Source organism: Carlito syrichta, unplaced genomic scaffold (genome assembly GCF_000164805.1).
Source record: "Carlito syrichta isolate Samal-C Ts95f unplaced genomic scaffold, Tarsius_syrichta-2.0.1 Scaffold301826, whole genome shotgun sequence".
NCBI classification, from domain to species: domain Eukaryota; kingdom Metazoa; phylum Chordata; class Mammalia; order Primates; family Tarsiidae; genus Carlito; species Carlito syrichta.
Window position 1 is genome coordinate 350,538 of NW_007245922.1, and position 18,928 is coordinate 369,465.

Below are 18,928 nucleotides of genomic sequence, written 5' to 3' on the forward strand. Positions count from 1 at the left end.
CACTGCACTCCAGTCTGGGCGACAGAGTGAGACTCCAACTCAAAAAAAAAAACAAAACCTACTAACACGGATTATTTTGAACTTGAGTTGCCATGTTATCTTTTTATGATCATTTTCATGCTACATGAAGATGCAGACTTCCCCACCCCAGAATTTCACAGAAAACAACCAACCAAACATTTTAAGGTGCAGATAGCTTGCTTTATTTTGTTGTTACTATCTCAAAGAGGTCCAACAATTATATCTAACAATTGAACTTATAGTTGCATTAAAAGAACTACATCAAATTGACAGTGTGGGCAGTTAGTAGTGTTGTTTTGAATTTAACGACAGCTTTATTTTGTTCTTCCTTGTTTTTTGCTGTGGCTCATTGCTTAGGTGCCCTGGTTTTTCTGATATAATTTCAATTTAGAGCTACCACACGAAGGCGTTGGCTGCACCTTGTGACCTCCAAGAGTTGGCACTGCTCTGACATAGGAATACTTGAATAACTTGGTTAAATGAGGGGATGGCCAGGAGATGTTACTTTTCCAAGCTATCCAGGCACTCTTTATGTCAGAGGCAGTGTAAAATGGGCGAACAAAGTGTTGGCCGTTACACTTTGCTCTGGTAATATTTAAGTCATAATTTTGAGTGTGACATCATCAGAGAAAATGTAAGACATTAAAGTGTTGCTTACAGGAGGGTAGATGCAAACATCACCAATGCCTTACATTTCTGATTCAATAGGTACTGGTGCACATATCAGGTGACATGCACAGTATCATCATCTTTAGGTGGACAGGACATCTTCAATGGGGAATTTCTCAACCCATTGAGGCATACTTAGACATCAACAGTATGTTGAGGCACAAAGATTGATTAAGTGGTGAGCAGGGTAATCGTTCCATAAGAAACTTTCTCCTACCAACAGTTAGTTTCAAGAGTTACATTGTAAAATGTCATAAAATAATTGGTACAAAACTTTATAACCGTTAATCCGGCTATATACAGTATGTACATGTCACTAGCAAATGTATAATATTCTTAGGTCAACAATTACGAAAAGATTGAAATGTATATTTTTGAACTTTGACTCATTTAGGTTGATACAAAACTACTTTTTAAAACTATTTACAGATCAGAAAGATTAGTCCATGTGAATTATTTGTGAAAAGTTAAGAATGGGTATAGAGTATAGGAGCACAGGCCCTCTTAAATGGATCGAATATGTATATTCACAGTGGCAGAGTCAGATCCAAATTCATTCCCTAAACTTAGGGTATACAGTCCACCATCTTGTTTGTGTACATCCATAATGATCAGGGTTGTCAGGTCTTCTGTGTTTTCAATGTGGAATCTCCCCTGTTGTTCTTGATTCTGAATTTGTCTTCCACCACAGGACCATGCTATTTCTGGGGTGGGCTCACCCGTGAAAGCACAGGCTACTGTGAGAACTTTGCCTTCATCAATGCTGATGTCTGAAGGAAGAGCTTCAATTTTAGGTGGAATTCCTTTATGGAGCAATGACAAAAGAATTTTAGGATCATTGGAATAAATAATGATTTGCTTTCTACTGAACTGTATGTACTAAACACTACACCATGCTACTTGGCTTGGCTACCGCTACCAGTAAGTTTGTAGCTCACCTCTTACGCCTGCTTTAAGCATTCTACTAGTTGAGCTTTCCAGTTGTGTCATACTAGATTTTCCCATAAAACTGCTGGAACTCATTTCTACAAAGGACTGTTGCGTGGAGGACATGCTTTGGGCAGACATGCTTGCAAATTTCATTTCAGTCATGCTGCTAGCACTGCTGCTGCTGAAACTGCTGAAGGAGGCCTCCTGCTTAGAGGCAGACATTTGGACTGACTGAGACGAGAAGCTTCCTTGCAAGCTTGTGTCACCACTTGTCCTCAATACTACCTCTCTGGAAGGTTCTTCAACTAGAGCTGTGGAGCATAGCAGATATACAGTGAACATCAATGACATTTGGTTAATTGATGACATCTGACGTTGGCTTACAGAAATGGAAACTTACACACACACACACACACACACACACACACACGCAGAAACATAATTCAAACAATTTGCTGTGGAAGCATAAGCAAATACACATATACATACATTTGTCAAGAGCTAGCTCAATGTCTCCAGTAAACGAATCCTTATTATTTCTATTACATTACATGCAGGTGCTAGGAATCACTGGGAGAAAAATGATTAGTCATATAGAAAATAACGGACATATTGTGCATTCTGAGAATAAATGTTACAGGGCAGTTGGTAGTTTTATTCTGAAATTTAATTTGCCCAAGTTACTGTTTAACTGTAAAGAAAGTTTGACCATAAGGATGAATTCGCACAGGATAGAATGCCTGTCCCTTTTACCCCTGGAAAATAATGAGGCGTCCAAGAATTTTCTGTGCTCAGAAGAGACAGGCAAAAAGACATCTCAAGGCAGAAACAGCAAAGATATACTTACGAAGAACTGTTAAGGAAGCTGTAGCTGAACATTGGCCACGGAAATTTTTGGCCTTAATTGTGTACTTTCCACTGTCACTTACTGACGCATTTCGAATTTCAAGAGAATATACATTTCTGGAGCGACTTACACTGACATTTGAAGAAACAGAGATCTAAATAGAAGGAAAAAGGAAAGAGATGTTTAGATTCTTCAGGCGTGATAGATGTGGTATTTAAGTTTTTCTTCAATGATATACTCATAACTCAACTTACTGGCTGGTTGTTTTTAAACCATTCAATTTCAGGAGATGGCTCACCACTGATTTCACACGTAAAGAGAACGTTTTGTCCCTCATTGATGTTTTGAGATCTGGGCTGTGTGATGAAGGCTGGAGCATCTGAGAGTTCTTTGCTCAGTGTCAAATCATACTGACACTTGATGATTCCTTCACGGGTTTTGCCTATGCAGGTGAGGATTCCTTCATCTCTGTGACTTGCTTTCTTGATGGTTAGAGTCTGATCGTTGCCTGAGACACCGTAACGGTACTCCTCAGAGTTAGTGAGCTCTATTCCATTCAGTACCCATTTCACATCAGTGGCTCCAGCAATGTTGGCTCTTAAAGTCACCTTTTGACCATCGGTAATGCTCATTTGAGAAGAAAATGCTTTAATCTCAGCATGAGTTTTGATTTCTTCTGTTGCCTGTGATGTTTTAGTGATTTCCTCGTGGACAATTGATTTTTCCAGGGACGTTGCTGCTGATTTCTTGACTTTTTCAGCAATCAGGACCTTTGAAGCTTCCTCATTGAGGGCCAACTTTTCTTGAGATTTCACCTCTGACATCTTTGTTTCTTCAGAAATTAGGGCTTTTTGTGAAGTTTCCTCTTGGACAACTGCCTTTTTCTGAGATGTAATTTCAGAGGTTTGTTTTGTAGATACTTTCTGTGCCTCAGTGTCTTTTACAGCTAAAAAAAAAAAAAGAAATCTCTGTAAGGCAAACTTAATTTGTAAAGAGACCTCCACCCTTTACTCTCGTGGATTCTGCATGTAAATAATATATAGACAAAGAAAAAATGTCAACTGCTGACTGCAGTGTAGGTAATACCTAATTCTCAGTTCCACTCTCAGAAAATTGTCATGAATTACTTTTGAGATCAGTGTAATGATTCCTTAAACTAAACTAAGTAGAAGATGATTTGCATGACTTGAGGAAAGAGTCTTGAAAAGACTAGTTAAAGGATTTAAGAGATTTGTGGATTTAGAAGATTTTATGTAACCAAAATTTAAATTATTTTGTAGAAGACTGAGAAGAAAGCAAACTGGCTGGGCGCGGTGGCTCAAGTCTGTAATCCCAGCACTTTGGGAGGCCGAGGGGAGAGGATTGCCTGAGTCCGGGGTTCGAGACCAGCGTAGGCAACTTGGTGAGACCTTGTCTCTACAATATATCAAAAAATTAGTCAAGCCATGATAGCACACGCCTGTAGTTCCGGCTACTTGGAAGACTGAGGCAGAAGGATTGACTGAGCCCAGTGGGTTGATGCTGGGTGACCGTGAGCATGCCATTGCACTACAGCCTGGGTGACAGAGACTCTGACTCAAAAAAAAAAAAAAAAAAAGGAGATGAAGCCAGGCTCGGTGGCTCAGCCTATAATCCTGCGCTTTGGGAGGCTGAGGTGAGTGGATTGCCTCAACCCGCGGGTTCGAGACCTGCCTAGGCAACTTGGCGAGACCTCATCTCTACAAAAAATCAGTCAGTCATCATAGTGCATGCCTGTAATTCCGGCTACTCGGAAGGCTGAGGCGGAAGGATCGCCAGAGCCCAGTGGGTCGAGGCTGCAGTGGCTGGGAGTGGCCACTGCACTCCAGTCTGGGCGACAGAATGAGACTCCAACTCAAAAAAAAAAAAAAAGAGATTTGCAAGCAAATTTTAATTGGTAAAACAGCCATATCTCTTTCATTAACTTTGTACTGCTCTAGAAAACCAACAAGAGTAAAGGTTAGTTCCATTTCTGTATTCACTTGAATTTATCCTTAAATATTCCTGACTCTGTAGAATCTATATGACATCACATATGATTAGGTTCTTAATAAATTTTCTTATGCTAATGGAAAAATATATACTAACTTGAAATATGTGTGTTTCTACATTTGTGTAAAAATGGCATTCTAGAGTTAGCAAAACACTTTTATTTTAATATTTTCTTACATGTGTGTGTTAGGGGGATGTTTAAAAATGTTCCCTTAATATTGTTTAATGAAAAATGCTCATAAGAACAAAAGCCAACCTACCTTTTATTGTTAATTTGCAGCTAGAGGACACAGATCCCGCCGAATTTGCTACTGTACAAGTATAAAGTCCACTGTCAGAAGTATCAGTCTTATGAATTTCTAAGAGGAATTCTCCTTTGTCTTCAGAGAGTTTATATTTACCTCCTTGTGTAATAGCCTGTAGAATGCAAGTGATTTGAGTTTTTAAAAGTGATTCAATTGTAAACTTTCTTTGGGAGATGGGAATTAAGGGAGAGATTCGTTTTTTAGGAGACAGAATTAAGGGACATTTAAGAACTGGTTACCTTTCCATCCTTTGTCCAGATGACAGTTGGCCGGGGTTCTCCAGTAGTTCTAACTGCAAATTTAGCGACACTGTCTGAAGAAACATTTGTATCTCGAAGCCCAGTAACAATTACTGGTTTTGAGGAAATTGGTTCAGGAACTTTTGGTTCAGTTTTCTTGATTTCTGTTGACTCAGCAGTTTTCTGTGCTGATTTCTTGGTTTCAGTTGACTCAACAGTTTTCTGAACTGATTTCTTAGTTCCTGATATGCTTGACACCTGCTCATAGACACTCTTAAAGGCCTGTCCCATAAACTGGAAGCTAGTTTTAGACGTTCCTCCTTCACCAGAGACCTCACAAATGTATTCTCCACAATCAGATTCAGTGAGGTTATGGATTTTGAGCTCATAGGTTCCATCCGCCGAATAATGAAACTGGATATGTCCATTTTCCTTCAGTTTCTTGCCATCTTTATACCAGGTGACCTCTTTTGCACTTAATACACTGCTTTCGACTGAACAGGTCAGCTTTGCAATATCTTTAGAAGCTTCTGCTTTGAGGGACTGACTTATCCTTGGCGGGGCAGAGACTGGTAGCTGCTGAACTTTGTCTGTTGGTATGGGCTTTGTCTCTGTGGGTGATATGGCTTTGGGGTGAGATGTCACTGGTTCTGGAGATTTCACTCGTTTTGGAGATTTAACTGCTTCTGGGGATTTCACCCGAGGCTCAGGGGATTTGACTCTCGGTGGTGACGTCACAGCCTTCTCAGTAACCCTGGCCTTTTGAATAGTCAAAGTGAACTGTGCTTCTTGTTTTCCTTCACTGTTTTCAACCACCACGCTGTAGTTGCCTTCATCGGAAGCCTGGACTGAAGAGATCTCAAAGGTCGATTTGTACTTTGTGGTGGTCACCTGGTGGCGGGCAGAAGTACTTATCACTTGTCCTCTACGCAGCCAGGTCACAGTTGGTACCGGCTCACCATCTGTGTCACAAGAAAACCTTGCAGACTCACCTTCAGAGACAGTCAAGGACCGTGGCTTTGTTAGAATTCTTGCTGCCAAAGTAGTCTTGATCTTCCTGGTTGTGGATTTTTCTTCCAGCGACTTTTCTTCCAGTGAAGCACTTTTCATTTCTGCAGATGCATAGTGTTCATATGATGAGAGACTTTCCCTTGTCTCTGTCATCTGTGATTTCACTTCTCTGACGGAAGAAGCAGCTTCCATCTCAGATGTTTTCTTAAACGATGAAACAGCATAAGCCTCTGTTCTTGTCAGCTCAGGGAACACAGATCGGGGAACTTCTTCATCTCTACGTCGGGAAGCATAGGTGGTATAATCCCCTCCTGTTACATCCAAGGTCGCATAGTCGGAAGCTTCGCCTTTGTAGTTGGTGCACACAGCACGGTAGGTTCCGCTGTCATCAATATGACAGTCCAGAATTTCCAGGGTCAGGACCCCACTCGTGTTGGTATAATGAATCTTGCTGCTTTCTTGGAGTTCCACACCATTGTGGTACCATTTAACTTCAGCAGTTGGCTTAGACTGAACGTTTAAGATAAAACGTGTATTTTGGCCACATGGGACCCTGTGGGAACGCATTCTCAGTGTGATCCGAGGAGCGTGGTCTAGTGTGAAAGGTTGTTGACTGAGAACTTCATACTTCCTTTCTGATGTCTTCTGAGTCTTTAAAGCAGCTTTCATGGACTCATACCTGGAAAAGATATCAAATCTTGCAGACCTCTCAAATCTTGAGAGTGATCTCTCACTAGACACAGGGCTGGGGGAACGTGGGCGAGTTCTCTCTGGAGTAGGGGACCTTCTTTCAATGTCATCTTCATATTCCTCAGTTGGTCGTGGATGTGATCTGATTAACTCGGACACCGGCCTCATCAACTCGATATAAGTTGGAGACAGGGAGCGTCGTCGTCTCAGTAGTCTAGACGCGGATGAAGATGATTCTCTATGAGCGCGTTTCATGATTTCATATTCTTCCTCAATTTCCGTTATTTCTGTCACCTCTCTTTGTCGTCTAGATTTCTTTCTAGACTTTTCTTCCTTTGACATGTGGTCAAGCTCACTTTTGTATTCTGAAAGACGCTGAGTGGTAGTAACTGGTCGAAGCAACTCTTCATCCTCCTTCTCGGCCATGATTCTTTGCCGTTGTTTGGGCTGTCTGTATGAGGCCCGGGCATGCCGTTCCCGCAGCTCTGCATAACTTGTGCTAGTTTCTTCCTTCGTTGGGATGTGATAGGTTGAATATCTGAAGTCTTTTCTTGTTTCCTCCACCTTGACATGAGCTTTTGGTGAAGAGTAACGTAGGCTAGAAAGCTCAAAACGTGGAGGACTTCGGCTTGGAGGTGAAGCTGAAAAGCCTAATTCAAGCTCTTCTTCAAGACGCAGCCTCTCCTCTTCTGTTCTTTTCATTGCTAAGTAGTCATCAATGGGGAGGAGTAATTCTTCATCAGAGATGTCACCAAGAGAACGTCTTCTGGGTCTATAGTAAAAGTCATAATCAGGAGAAGGTGTACGCCGGCGGGCTGGTCTCACTATTTCAAGGTCATCTTGGGACAGTTTAGGAATACGCCATTTTGGTCTGTATTGATCTGTAAATCGAGGAAGAGGCATCACATAGAACTGTTCCCATCTCGAAAGGCGGATGCGCTTGGGTCGCTTCTGTACAACTCTGTCAAGTTTCCCAGGCATTTCAAATTGATCACGTATCTTTTTATACCATTTCATGTCAGACATGGGCACGAACTGCTTAATGCGTTGATCTTCTTCTATGGTGGTTTGCTTGTACTTGCGTGGCTCTGGTATATCATAAGGCATACGGAGTTTTCTCTCCTCCTTCTTTTCTTCTGTCTCAAGTCGGAATTCCCCTTTTATGGTCTTGGTGCTTACAGCTGGTTTGTAAAGGATGGCAGCTTCTCTCAGAGCCTCTTGGGCTACCTGAGTTAATGGCACACTTTCAGTACCAGAAAGAATTTCAGCCATTCTGAGGGTTTTGTCAATCTGTTTTTGTACGTGTCTTTCGCGTTCTTCCTTACTCTTGAATTCCTGTTTCTTGTATCTCAGACGTTCCACTTGTAGGTGAGCCTGGCAGCTGGTGGATCCAGCTGTGTTAGTGGCTGTGACTCTGTAATAACCTGTGTCTTCAGGCAAAGTGTCCCTGATGTGCAAAGCATAATAATCCAAGCCTTCGTGGATAATTTCAATGTTAGGCCCGAGGGACAGTGGCTGACCATCTTTCTCCCATTTTAATGTTGGCGGGGGGATGCCAGACACTCTGATCTCAAAGCAGACACTTTGACCTTCTTGGCATTCTGCATTTGCCAGTAACCTCTTGAACATGGGTCTTAAGGTAGTATCTGCTGGAGGTGGGTGCAGGGTTACAGTTAGCTTTGCTTTACAGCTGTCTTCACCATACTTGTTCTTTGCCACAACAGTATATTCGGCATCATCATCTACAGTGACACTGTTGATTGTTAATTGGTAAAGACCTTTGTCTGACTCAAATGTGTACTTCTTGTCATCATCACCTGGTTTGATTTTCTGACCTGATTTATACCATGTTACACGAGGCTCTGGATGGACGGTTATAGTTACTCCAAATCGGACGTTTTCACCCACATAAGCTGTCTTATTATAGAGAGGCAGGGTAAATTCTGGTGGCCTTTCCAAGAGTCTCATTGTGTCTGTTCTGCGCTTAATTTTCTTCATGGTTCTACGGCAGTAATAGTCATAAACTTCTCTCACACCTTTAACAAATAGCTCTGCGTAAGAACTGTCTTCACCATAGTCATTGACTACTTTGCATCTGTAGGTACCATCATCAAATTTGGTAATGTCTTTGACGTAGAGGGTGGCCACTCCATCTTCATAGGTGATTTCATATTTCTCACTGTTCTCCAGCTGCCTGACACCAAAGTACCAGGTCACTTGGGTAGACTGATCATAATTTTCAATTTTACATACATATTTGACGTAGCCTCCTTCCTCACCAATTGCATGCATTATCTGCCCAGAAACTGGACCAATTTCAATGGGTGCTACTTTAACTTTAGCAACATTCACTCCCCTCTGAGATCGAATTGCTCCACCACAGGAGATCCGGGCTGCTGACACAACCATGTTGAGGTCTTTCTTGATCAGGCTGTGGTAGTAACGCCTGTGTTTTAATGTTCTGATAACTTTAGTACTGACTCTTTCTATCTTCTGCTTCAGCCATGGGTGCTGGAGAGCCTCTGATGCTGTCATGCGAGATTTCCTCTCTTTCACTAACAGCCGGTCAACAAAATCCATGGCTTCGAGGCTGATCTCTTTGAATGCTTCTTCATCAAAAGTATATTCAGCATTCATGATATTCTCAATGATCTGTTGGTTAGTTTCAGCCAGGAAAGGGTTGATGCCACTCAGTAGCACATATACGAGTGTTCCAAGGGACCACATATCCGTTGCTGTACTGACAACATCATGCTGGTGGACTTCAGGTGCATAGTATTCTGGTGCAGTGAACAGAAGCCTGAAGTTGTCCCCTGGCTTCAGCTGACGGGCTTGACCGAATTCTATGATTTTAATGGTGGAGCTCCTTCTTGTTTGGTAAATGATATTTTCTGGCCGAATGTCAAAGTGTCCAATATTATGACTGTGTAAGAACTCAAGTGCTTCACACACCTGGCGGATATAACTTACAATTTCTCTTTCATTAAGTTCAAAAGCACTTGTGTTAATGCGCTCAAATATGTCAAGTCCTGATATGAACTCAAAGATCATAACTAATTCTTCCATGCTTTCATATGATTCATGGAGGTACAGGATGTTTCTATGCCTAGCAATGTTTAGAATGGAAATTTCCTTCTTTACCAAAACCTGATCAGTTCCTTTGACTTTAACAAATTTGGCCATATATGTCTTCTTTGAGGATGTTTCAACACAACGGTGGACAATTCCAAACTCACCACGCCCAAGATCTTCAGCAATCATATATTTCTCATAGAGTTCCTTGGTTGAAGAGTGAGATGCTTTAGTCATGGAAACTTCTCTGGTTTCATCTACCTCTTCATCATAGTTCATAGCTCTGGTCTTATCTTCTTTGGTTATGGTTGGTTCTGAAGGCTCAGAAGGCTTGCTCAGGCCAAATTTATTTTCAGCTATTACCCGGAACTGGTAACTTGTTTTTCCAAATAAGTTGATCACAGTGTAACGAGTTTCTCGGGCCTGTCCTACACGGAGCCATCTTTCTGCAGTAGTTGCACATTTTTCAACAATGTAGTTGGTGATTTTGCTGCCACCATCAGAGGCTGGCTCAGTCCATGTTAAGTTGACAGAATCTCGTGAGACGTCGCTAACTTTGACTCCTCTGGGTGGATCAGGAACATCAGCCACATCCAGTTCAACTGTCTTCTGATCAATTCCAAATCGGTTTTTGGCACAGACCACATAGAAACCAGCATCTTTTCTCTCCACCCCGTTGGGGAAAACAAGTGATGTGAAGGATCTTGTGACAATAACTTGGTAGTGGCCATTATTGTCAATGAGATCTTGTCCTTTCTGCCAGGTGATCACGGGATCTGGTTTACCACTGAAAGGGATCTTGATGCTGACCACTTCACCTCGGAGTGCATGAACTGCTCCCATGCCTTCAAGAGTTTTAGGCAAGTGTATCTTTGCTGGAACTGTATCAGAAGAAAAGAATGTAATTTAGCAACACCTAACAAGAACTATTTAAGTGTAGTACGCCCCTCTTAATAAATCATCTAGCCCCAGACTGATGATAACTGATTTATTTTTACCTTCCACTTCCAAGGAGGCAGTGCCAGACACAGATCCGCCCTGGTTGGTAGCTCTGACTTGGTAAACCGTGGCATCATCATCTGTGACACTTGCAATGATGAGCTGGTGGTAACCACCCTTAAATTCTTGAATCCTGTACTTTAGTCCATCTGCAATGATTTCTTTGCCTTGTCTGTACCATTTTACAATAGGTTTTGGATGACCAGTCACTTTGCAGATCAAAGTAGCATTGCTCTGATATCTGACATTTAGATTTCTCAGTTCCTCTTTAAAGTGTGGTGCCTGAATTGGGACATCAGATTTGGGAGTCACAGGTTCCGATATTTCACTCCATTCACTTTCCCCACCTAGGTTTTCACATTTCACACGGAACTCATATTCAAGACCTTCAATAAGGTTTTTCACTGAAAAGACGGTTTCTCGGATTTCTTCTGTTGTCACAGCAATCCATTTATTCTGCTTCTTCTCACGCCTCTCGAGGTAGTAATTTCTAATCTTCGCACCCCCATCACTGGCAGGTGGCTTCCAAGCCACAACACAAGAATCTTTTGTGATAGCAGTAATAGTTGGTTTGCCAGGAGTGCCTGGCTTTTCTAAAATAAAATAAAATAAAATAAAAGAGAGATATTTGAATCATGAGGTGAAACATGCAGCTTCATTAAACCTTATTTTTTAAAAAATAGAATGTTATTAGCCAAAGTTCTATTAAAAGTAGCTGGAAATTAGCATTTCCAGAAAAATGAAATTGGTTACTTTATGCTAAGAAACTTATCAAAAAACAAAGCTCTTTATTAAAGAAGGGTATATAGGATATATATTTCCCCGTTTAGATATGCAAACATTCAGTTAAGGTGAAAGGAAAAGCACTTGCATTTTATCTGAATCTTTGCTTTTTCCTTTCAAAATCTGTTTATGTTCAAAAGAAGTTTACGCAAAAATGGGATTTTACCATACAAAAAGAGATAAATCTTTTTATATCTTAGTTGCACTCACCAAATGGACTCTTAATGATCACAACTGAGGACACCTCTAGAGGGTCACTGATGCCAAAAGTGTTTTGAGCTGAAACGCGGAAGTAATAACCAGCATTTTCTGTGAGGTTCACAATTCTGCAGGTTGTCACCGAGATGGCTGAAGACACCAATTGCCATTCAGCCCCTTCCTTGGCCTCACATTTCTCCACGACATAATTGGTGATCCAGGAGCCCCCGTCATCTGCAGGTGGTTTCCAACTGATCACCACAGAGTTCTTCAATAGAGCCTCAATCACGATTGGTCCTGTGGGTTTGTCTGGTTTATCTGTTGGGGGAAAACACAATTGTTGTGGTTTTCATAGTGTGTTTCTGAGGGTTTTTTTGTTTGTTTAACAAAAAAGCACTGAAAATAAAAATAAAATACCTTGTATTTCCACATCAAGGATGGCATCAACGGTTCCAAAAACATTGCTGAGCTGAACTTTGTATTTCCCAGCATGTGTCTTACGTTGGACATTCTTCATGACGAGGTGAGTGTAGTGCTCAGTGTTTTCAATAGTAATGTTTTCGGAGTTTTGCAAAAGTTTCTGGCCATGGAACCAAGTCATGGCAGGTACTGGGCGACCAATGTACATAACATGAAGCCTGAGTGTAGAACCTACAGCCCCATAATATTTCTCTTTCAGTGGGTACCCAGGATGGAATTGTGGTGTTGCTTGCAGGAGAAGCTTACTACTGGTTTCTACCTCTCCAACCTCATTGGTGGCTGTGCAGGTGTAAACACCTTCATCTTCCTGTTCCTCTGTCATTACTGTAAGAGTATGTGTGCGTCCATCAGAAGACATTTTGTATTTCCGACTTTGTATGAGCTCCTTACCAAATCTATACCATTTAATGTCAGGAAGAGGCCTGCCAACAATCTGGCATGAGAGTTGAGCAGCTTCACCCAATTTGGTGGTTACATCCTTCATTTCTTTGCGTACTCCTGGGGCCTCTCCAGCTGAAAGATATGAAAGATAATATTCAATGCATCATTACTACTGAATCTGTAGTCCAATGTCCTTGCACATTAGGAATGAATGTACCCTATTGATGAACACTTTATTAGATACCATAGATTTACATATTAGCTAAATTCTTAGAAAATCTTTAAAATAATTTTCCTAGAGTCATACGGAGAATAGGGATTCAATGAGTACATCATCTCATAATTATATAGAATGACTTTTCTCTTTATAATTGGAAAGGCATCAATAATGTAGAGAGTTTTGGGGAAATATGAGTTCCCTCTATAAATCTATAGTGTACTTGCCTTTACTTAGGTTCACTAAAGTGGGGTACATTTGTTGACCTTTCAAATCTTGTTAGGAAGTGTAAAAAAACCAGATTGCATTAGAGGGATGAATTGCTCAAAGTTAGTTTACTGCATCAACATCTGCTGAAGTTATGTACTTGGAATGACTTCCTATAGAACTTATCAGCGATTCTCTGTATGCCTGTACCAAACTGAGTGATTTTCCTCCAAACTCTTGCCTTCAAATAAAGCTTTCCAGAGTTCTGCCTTAACTTGTTTAATTTGTAAATCAGAAGCAGGGAGTTAAAGGCTACTTACATGTTAGTTTAGTCTTTATAGACATAGCAGTTCTTCGAGGTCTGCTAAGCCCAGTCTCATTCTCAGCAAAAACCCTGAATTCATATTCAGTAGCCTCCAGCAAACCCCCTATTGTGAACTGCCTGTCCTTGATACGCTCCTTATTGCTCTTCTTCCAGGCGCTGTCTCCAGACTGTCTGTATTCAACCCAGTATCCAAGGATTTCTTTGCCACCATCACATTCAGGTTTCTCCCACTGTAGAGTGACACTGTCTTTGGATATTGAAAGAATCTCAAGTTCTCCTGGTTGGCTTGGTTTATCTGAAATATTTTAAAACAATTGAAAAGGGAATCAGCTTTACTAGCGAAATAAAAGTAAAAGGAGCAAAGATGGCTTGTCTCTTTAATTTTAACCCCTTCTTTTGAATGCCTTACCAAATGGATCTTTGCAAACAACTGGTTCCGAAGCAGGACTGGTCTCACTGAGGCCAACATCATTCTGGGCGATGATGCGGAACTGGTACTCAGCATCGGGAACAAGTCCAGTGACAGTGTACATTGTGGTGGTGATCTGAGTCTTGTTGTGTCTGACCCACTTGTCAGTGGATGTCTCCTTGCGTTCAATGTAGTAGCCTGTGACTCGAGATCCACCATCATCTTTGGGCCGGGACCAGGACAGGCTAACAGAACTCTTGGTTACATCGAGTACTTCTGGAGGATTGCTTGGAGGTTCTGGAGGATCTATAAATACAAGTGGAAAACACACATGTGTTAGAGTGCAGTCTCAAATCTTGTAAGTCGATGGCTTTCATTTCAAAACAGAAGAGGGTTAAAATAATGTTTACCATTTTGTGGTTGAAAGAGCACTTACTCAATGGTGTTTTTGGTATGGCTGGTTCCTCAGATTTCAAGGGTTTGCTTATGCCAAATTGGTTTTCTGCTGAAACACGGAAATGGTATTCCACATTTTCTTTGAGGCCCTTTACCACTAGAGATGTTCCTCGGACTCTAGAATCAATGGTATACCAGGCGGATTTAGGCACTTCTCGTCTCTCAAGGATGTAACCTAAGATGTCAGCACCACCATCATCTGAAGGAGGTCTCCAGCTGACCCTCACAGAACGAGCTTGAATGTCATCATATTCAAGTGGCCCTTCTGGAGTGTTGGGATTTCCTATCACCTTGACCTTGATGTAAACAGCCTTTTTGCCACATTTGTTTTCCAGAACCAGATCATAAGTACCAGAATCATTCCTGTCTGCTTCTTTGATCACAAGCTCAGTGTGTGTTTCAGATGTTGCAATCATGGCACGCTTACTGACATCTTGGCCTTCCTTGGTCCATTGGCATATTGGGAATGGTTTTCCTTTGATTGGTATGGTAAGTCTGATGACTCCACCTTGTCTTACACAGATACCTTCCTGGTATCTTTCATCAAGTTCATAATCAGGATATTCTAGGGGAAAAAAGAAAGGTTTTAATTTAGCATTTTTGTGGCTAGGAGAATAAGAAATAAATCTTAAGGCACTTATAGCAAAATGTAAATGATCATATGTCTTACCAAGCATTTCAGTGACTTTGACTGTTCCTGGGACCTCAGCGGGTTCCCCAGGCCCACCAGCGTTACAAGCTAGTACACGGAATCTGTATTCAGCACCCTGAGGTAGGTGTGTTAGAGTATACTCTCGAATCTTGGTTGGGGTGGTGTTACATTTGGTCCATTCATGTTGATCTACTTTTTGCATTTCAATCAAGTAGCCTGTGACTTTAGATCCGCCTTCGTCTTCTGGAACACTCCAGGCCAGGGAGACTGATGTCCTTGTTGTATCGGTAACTCTTGGGTTTTGTGGTTTTCCTGGAGGAGCTAGGAATAAGAATAAGATAACAACGTAATGGTTAAAGTTGCTGCAGAGTTGAAAATCGATTGTGCCACCTACTGAATTTAGTGGGTCGTTGAAACATGGACTGCTAGCATTGGACTATTTTTTGTCTTGTGAAAACTTCATTTTTACCAGTTATAATACTTAAAGCACTTGCTTCTTTTTCTGTCTTAAGTGTGCTTTTGATTTGCGGTCACTACTATTATATTTATCAGCAGTTTTTAAAGTGTTTTCATAAATATTAATTTGTTTTAAAATTTTAAGTGTGATAACAGGCATACATTATAGACCTCATTTTAAAGAGGAGGAAATAGACTCAAGAGGAAAATATAAAAAATTACTTGCTACAAGTTTCAAGGGGTTGGGTTGGGGAGGGATTGATTGTAAAAGGATGCCAGGGAACTTTTGGAGTTGATTAAACTATTTTGATTGCGGTGATAGTTACAACACAGCACATTTTTCAAAAGTCATAGAACTATATATTTCAGAAGGGTGAGTTTTATCACATGTAAATTATATCTCAATATACTTGACTGATGCAAAATGTATTTACCAATTGGATCCATGGCAACGATGGGTTTGGAAGGACGACTTGGTTTTCCAGTCCCTCTTGCATTAATAGCGGTGACACGATGTTCATATTCTAAGCCTTCAATAAGGCCAGTGGAGCGGTATCGTGTCATTGTCACTGGTACTTTATTTACACGGACCCATCTATCTGCTCTCACTTCTTTGCGCTCCACAATATACCCAGTCACTTGGGAGCCACCGTCATCTTCTGGTGGATACCAAGTAAGTGTCATGCCATCACGGGAGACATCAAATATCTGTAATGTTTCTGGGGGTCCAGGAATACCTGAAACAAGACAGAGGTAAATACAGTATAGCAATATAAATTAAAATAACAACTCATATATTTGTGTCTTAGCTTTCAGATGACATTTTAAAAGGCCTATGAAATATTTGTGACTATTTTTCTAGTGCTTTCACTTTTGTACTTTTCTTGCTGTTCCTCATTTTCTTCAATTCTGTAAACATTTATCAAGCATGCACTCTATTTTTTTCTCACTACAGCATAGCCAGTCCTTCCTCCCCCCTTCACCCTTCCTTCCTTCTTTCCATTTCTCCCCTTCTAACTCCTCCCTTCTCCTCTCTCTCATAACAGTGGTGACATTAAAAAAAAATTTACCAAGAAAAGAAGGTTTAAAAACTACAGAAAGGTCTTGTTACTCCATTTTGTGACCTACTTTTATTTACATTAGGGCATATTAAACCAATTCCTTTATGTTAACATTCAGAATCAGGTGTAGAGAATGGTGGAAGGTTCCAGACTTACTGATGCTGCTGCGACACTCTATGACCTCAGACTGCAAGTAAGAGCCAATTCCGAAGCGGTTTGTTGCAGCCACACGGAACACATACTCATTTCCTTCAGTGAGTCTGGTAAACTTAAATGTTGATCTAGTCACTGATTCAGAAACTGGCAGCCATCCTGGACGATGAGCATCACGTTGTTCCACCACATAACCACTCAATGGAGCACCACCATCCAATTCAGGTGGTTCCCAGGAAATGGTAACCGATGTAGCATCAATCTCATCGATCTTGATAGGTCCCACTGGTGGACCAGGCTTGTCTATGAAAGAAAAAGAAATGCAGGAAATTAATTTTCACTTAAATCAAAATTGGGTGACTTTGAACATCAGCAACTTCCTTATATCTTTGTCACACACCCTTACCAAGAATGATAACTTTAATGGTCTCTGAAGTAGTTCCAGTAACATTCTTCAATTCAAGTGTATATTCTCCAGTATCTCTTATAGTGGTTTCACGGATAGTTAATTTAGCTACTTTAGTCTGAGTTTCAACTGTGACACGTTCTGATTCTCTCAGTTTAGAACCAGCAAAGAACCAGGAAGCAGCAGGTGGTGGGCGACCAGCAATAGGTATCACCAGCTCTACTGGTCTGCCGACTGGGACATGGATGGTCTTTTGAGGCATTGTAGAAAGATCAATCGTTGGCAACACTATGAGAAAGAAATCAGACATTTATTCTTAAGAATTATTTCTGCTGATAAAGTATCATTAATTCTGAATGTTTTCATTTTACTTAACTATTATTGCTGTTTTTTTGGCTATTCGATACATACCTCTGAGGTCCTGTACAGTCACGGCTGTGACAATCTCTCTTGGTTCTGACACACCTTTCTCATTTTGTGCCCTCACTCTAAATAAGTACTGTTCACCCTCATTTAAGGAAATAACAGTGTGTTCTAGTACTGTGGGTTTTAAGGTGACGACCTTCATCCATCTCTCCGTGCCAGCCTTGCAGGCCTCAAGAACATATCCAGTGAGTCGGCTACCACCATCGTAGAGTGGTTTTTCCCAGGCAAGGGTAACAGTGGATTTGGTGACATCGACCACTTCCAGCTTTGTAGGCACCAAAGGCACTTCTGAGACCAGAACTGCATCAGATGTTTCACAGGGTTCTCCAATGCCATAAATATTTTCTGGTAGCACTCTGAAATAGTACATGGTTCCTTCTACTAGTCCAGAAATTCGGTAAAGTGTCTTACTGCATTTGGTAGTTACTGTCTTGAATGCTCTCATAGCAGCTTCACGCTTCTCAATGATGTAATTGTTGACTGGAGCCCCACCATCGATTGTGGGAATTTCCCAAGTTATAGTCACAGAATCTCTTGATACTTCCTTAACTTTCACTGAAGGACAGGGCCCAGGAGTATCTGCAAAATAGAATGATTCATACTTCCTATTTGCCTCAGATTTTTTTCCGTTGGGAAAATATAATCAACACCGTTCTTCTCTAGAGAGGTGATTAACTATGGGTCAAGGTGTATCTTTTTAGACAATCTACTTCATGTCACAGTCAGTGTTAAGAAAAGTGCTTACCATAGACCTTAACAAGGACTGTTGCTGATTTCTTGCCAGATTGGTTTTCAGCTTCAATTGTGTATTTTCCAGCATCATACCGATTAACTTTGTCCACAATAAGCAATGAGTAGCTCTCAGTGTTGTCAATAATTCCCCGACTTGCAAGGTCAATGCCCTTCTTGGTCCACGTGATGACAGGAGGTGGTCTTCCAGATACAGACACCATCAGGCGCAAGGAGGCCCCAGCCCTGATGGTCACAGTCTTCTTTAGATCATCAGCAAGCTCAAGATCTGGTATTTCTGGAAAGTAAATGTCAAAACTTAATTAACTCATGGATAGGTATGAGGAGAAAATAGATCACCTAAAAGCTAATACTCTAAATACCTATTCTTTCCACGGGCTCAATTTCGGCAGTCGATTCACTGTATTCACTCATACCCTTCACGTTCACAGCAGCAACTCTGAAGGAATATTTCTGGCCCATTTTGAGGTCTGGCACGGTAAATTCAGTATTTCTTATTGTAGCATTGGTGTGCACTCGGTACCACTGATCAGTGTCCTTCTCTTGCATTTCCAGAACATATCCTATGATGTCAGCACCACCGTCGTACATGGGCTTGGTCCATGCCAAACTAATGCTGTACTTGGTGGTGTCTACAACCCTTGGAGCAGAAGGTGGTCCAGGGGTATCTATAGAATTTTAAAAGTGGGATGCAGATATTAGGTCAATAAAGGAACTCTGAGATTTCTGTGCTTGGTTTTCAGGACTCACAAAGGCATTATTGCTCTGTCTATAC

General features: G+C 41.2%; 1 protein-coding gene across 6 annotated transcripts in view; it reads right to left on the minus strand.

Moving 5' to 3' along the window:
- Positions 1 to 184: 184 nt before the first annotated feature.
- TTN (titin) overlaps positions 185 to 18,928 on the minus strand; it is a 275,101-nt gene continuing 256,357 nt past the window's right edge. For 3 of the 6 annotated variants that reach the window (XM_021711039.1, XM_021711037.1, XM_021711038.1), the window contains 20 exons: positions 18,516 to 18,821; positions 18,149 to 18,430; positions 17,389 to 17,982; positions 16,978 to 17,265; positions 16,575 to 16,874; positions 15,792 to 16,094; positions 14,920 to 15,222; positions 14,230 to 14,814; positions 13,794 to 14,099; positions 13,380 to 13,679; positions 12,192 to 12,767; positions 11,787 to 12,092; positions 10,793 to 11,386; positions 5,238 to 10,675; positions 5,022 to 5,204; positions 4,738 to 4,894; positions 2,722 to 3,413; positions 2,468 to 2,621; positions 1,629 to 1,931; positions 185 to 1,493 (listed from right to left, as the gene is read on the minus strand). In XM_021711039.1, the coding sequence (XP_021566714.1) occupies positions 1,195 to 1,493; positions 1,629 to 1,931; positions 2,468 to 2,621; positions 2,722 to 3,413; positions 4,738 to 4,894; positions 5,022 to 5,204; positions 5,238 to 10,675; positions 10,793 to 11,386; positions 11,787 to 12,092; positions 12,192 to 12,767; positions 13,380 to 13,679; positions 13,794 to 14,099; positions 14,230 to 14,814; positions 14,920 to 15,222; positions 15,792 to 16,094; positions 16,575 to 16,874; positions 16,978 to 17,265; positions 17,389 to 17,982; positions 18,149 to 18,430; positions 18,516 to 18,821 (12,269 nt within the window). In that variant the 3' untranslated portion in view covers positions 185 to 1,194. Of the gene's footprint in view, positions 1,494 to 1,628; positions 1,932 to 2,467; positions 2,622 to 2,721; positions 3,414 to 4,737; positions 4,895 to 5,021; positions 10,676 to 10,792; positions 11,387 to 11,786; positions 12,093 to 12,191; positions 12,768 to 13,379; positions 13,680 to 13,793; positions 14,100 to 14,229; positions 14,815 to 14,919; positions 15,223 to 15,791; positions 16,095 to 16,574; positions 16,875 to 16,977; positions 17,266 to 17,388; positions 17,983 to 18,148; positions 18,431 to 18,515; positions 18,822 to 18,928 lie in introns of all 6 variants that reach the window. The other 3 variants (XM_008055342.2, XM_021711036.1, XM_021711034.1) reach the window with 2 other exon arrangements.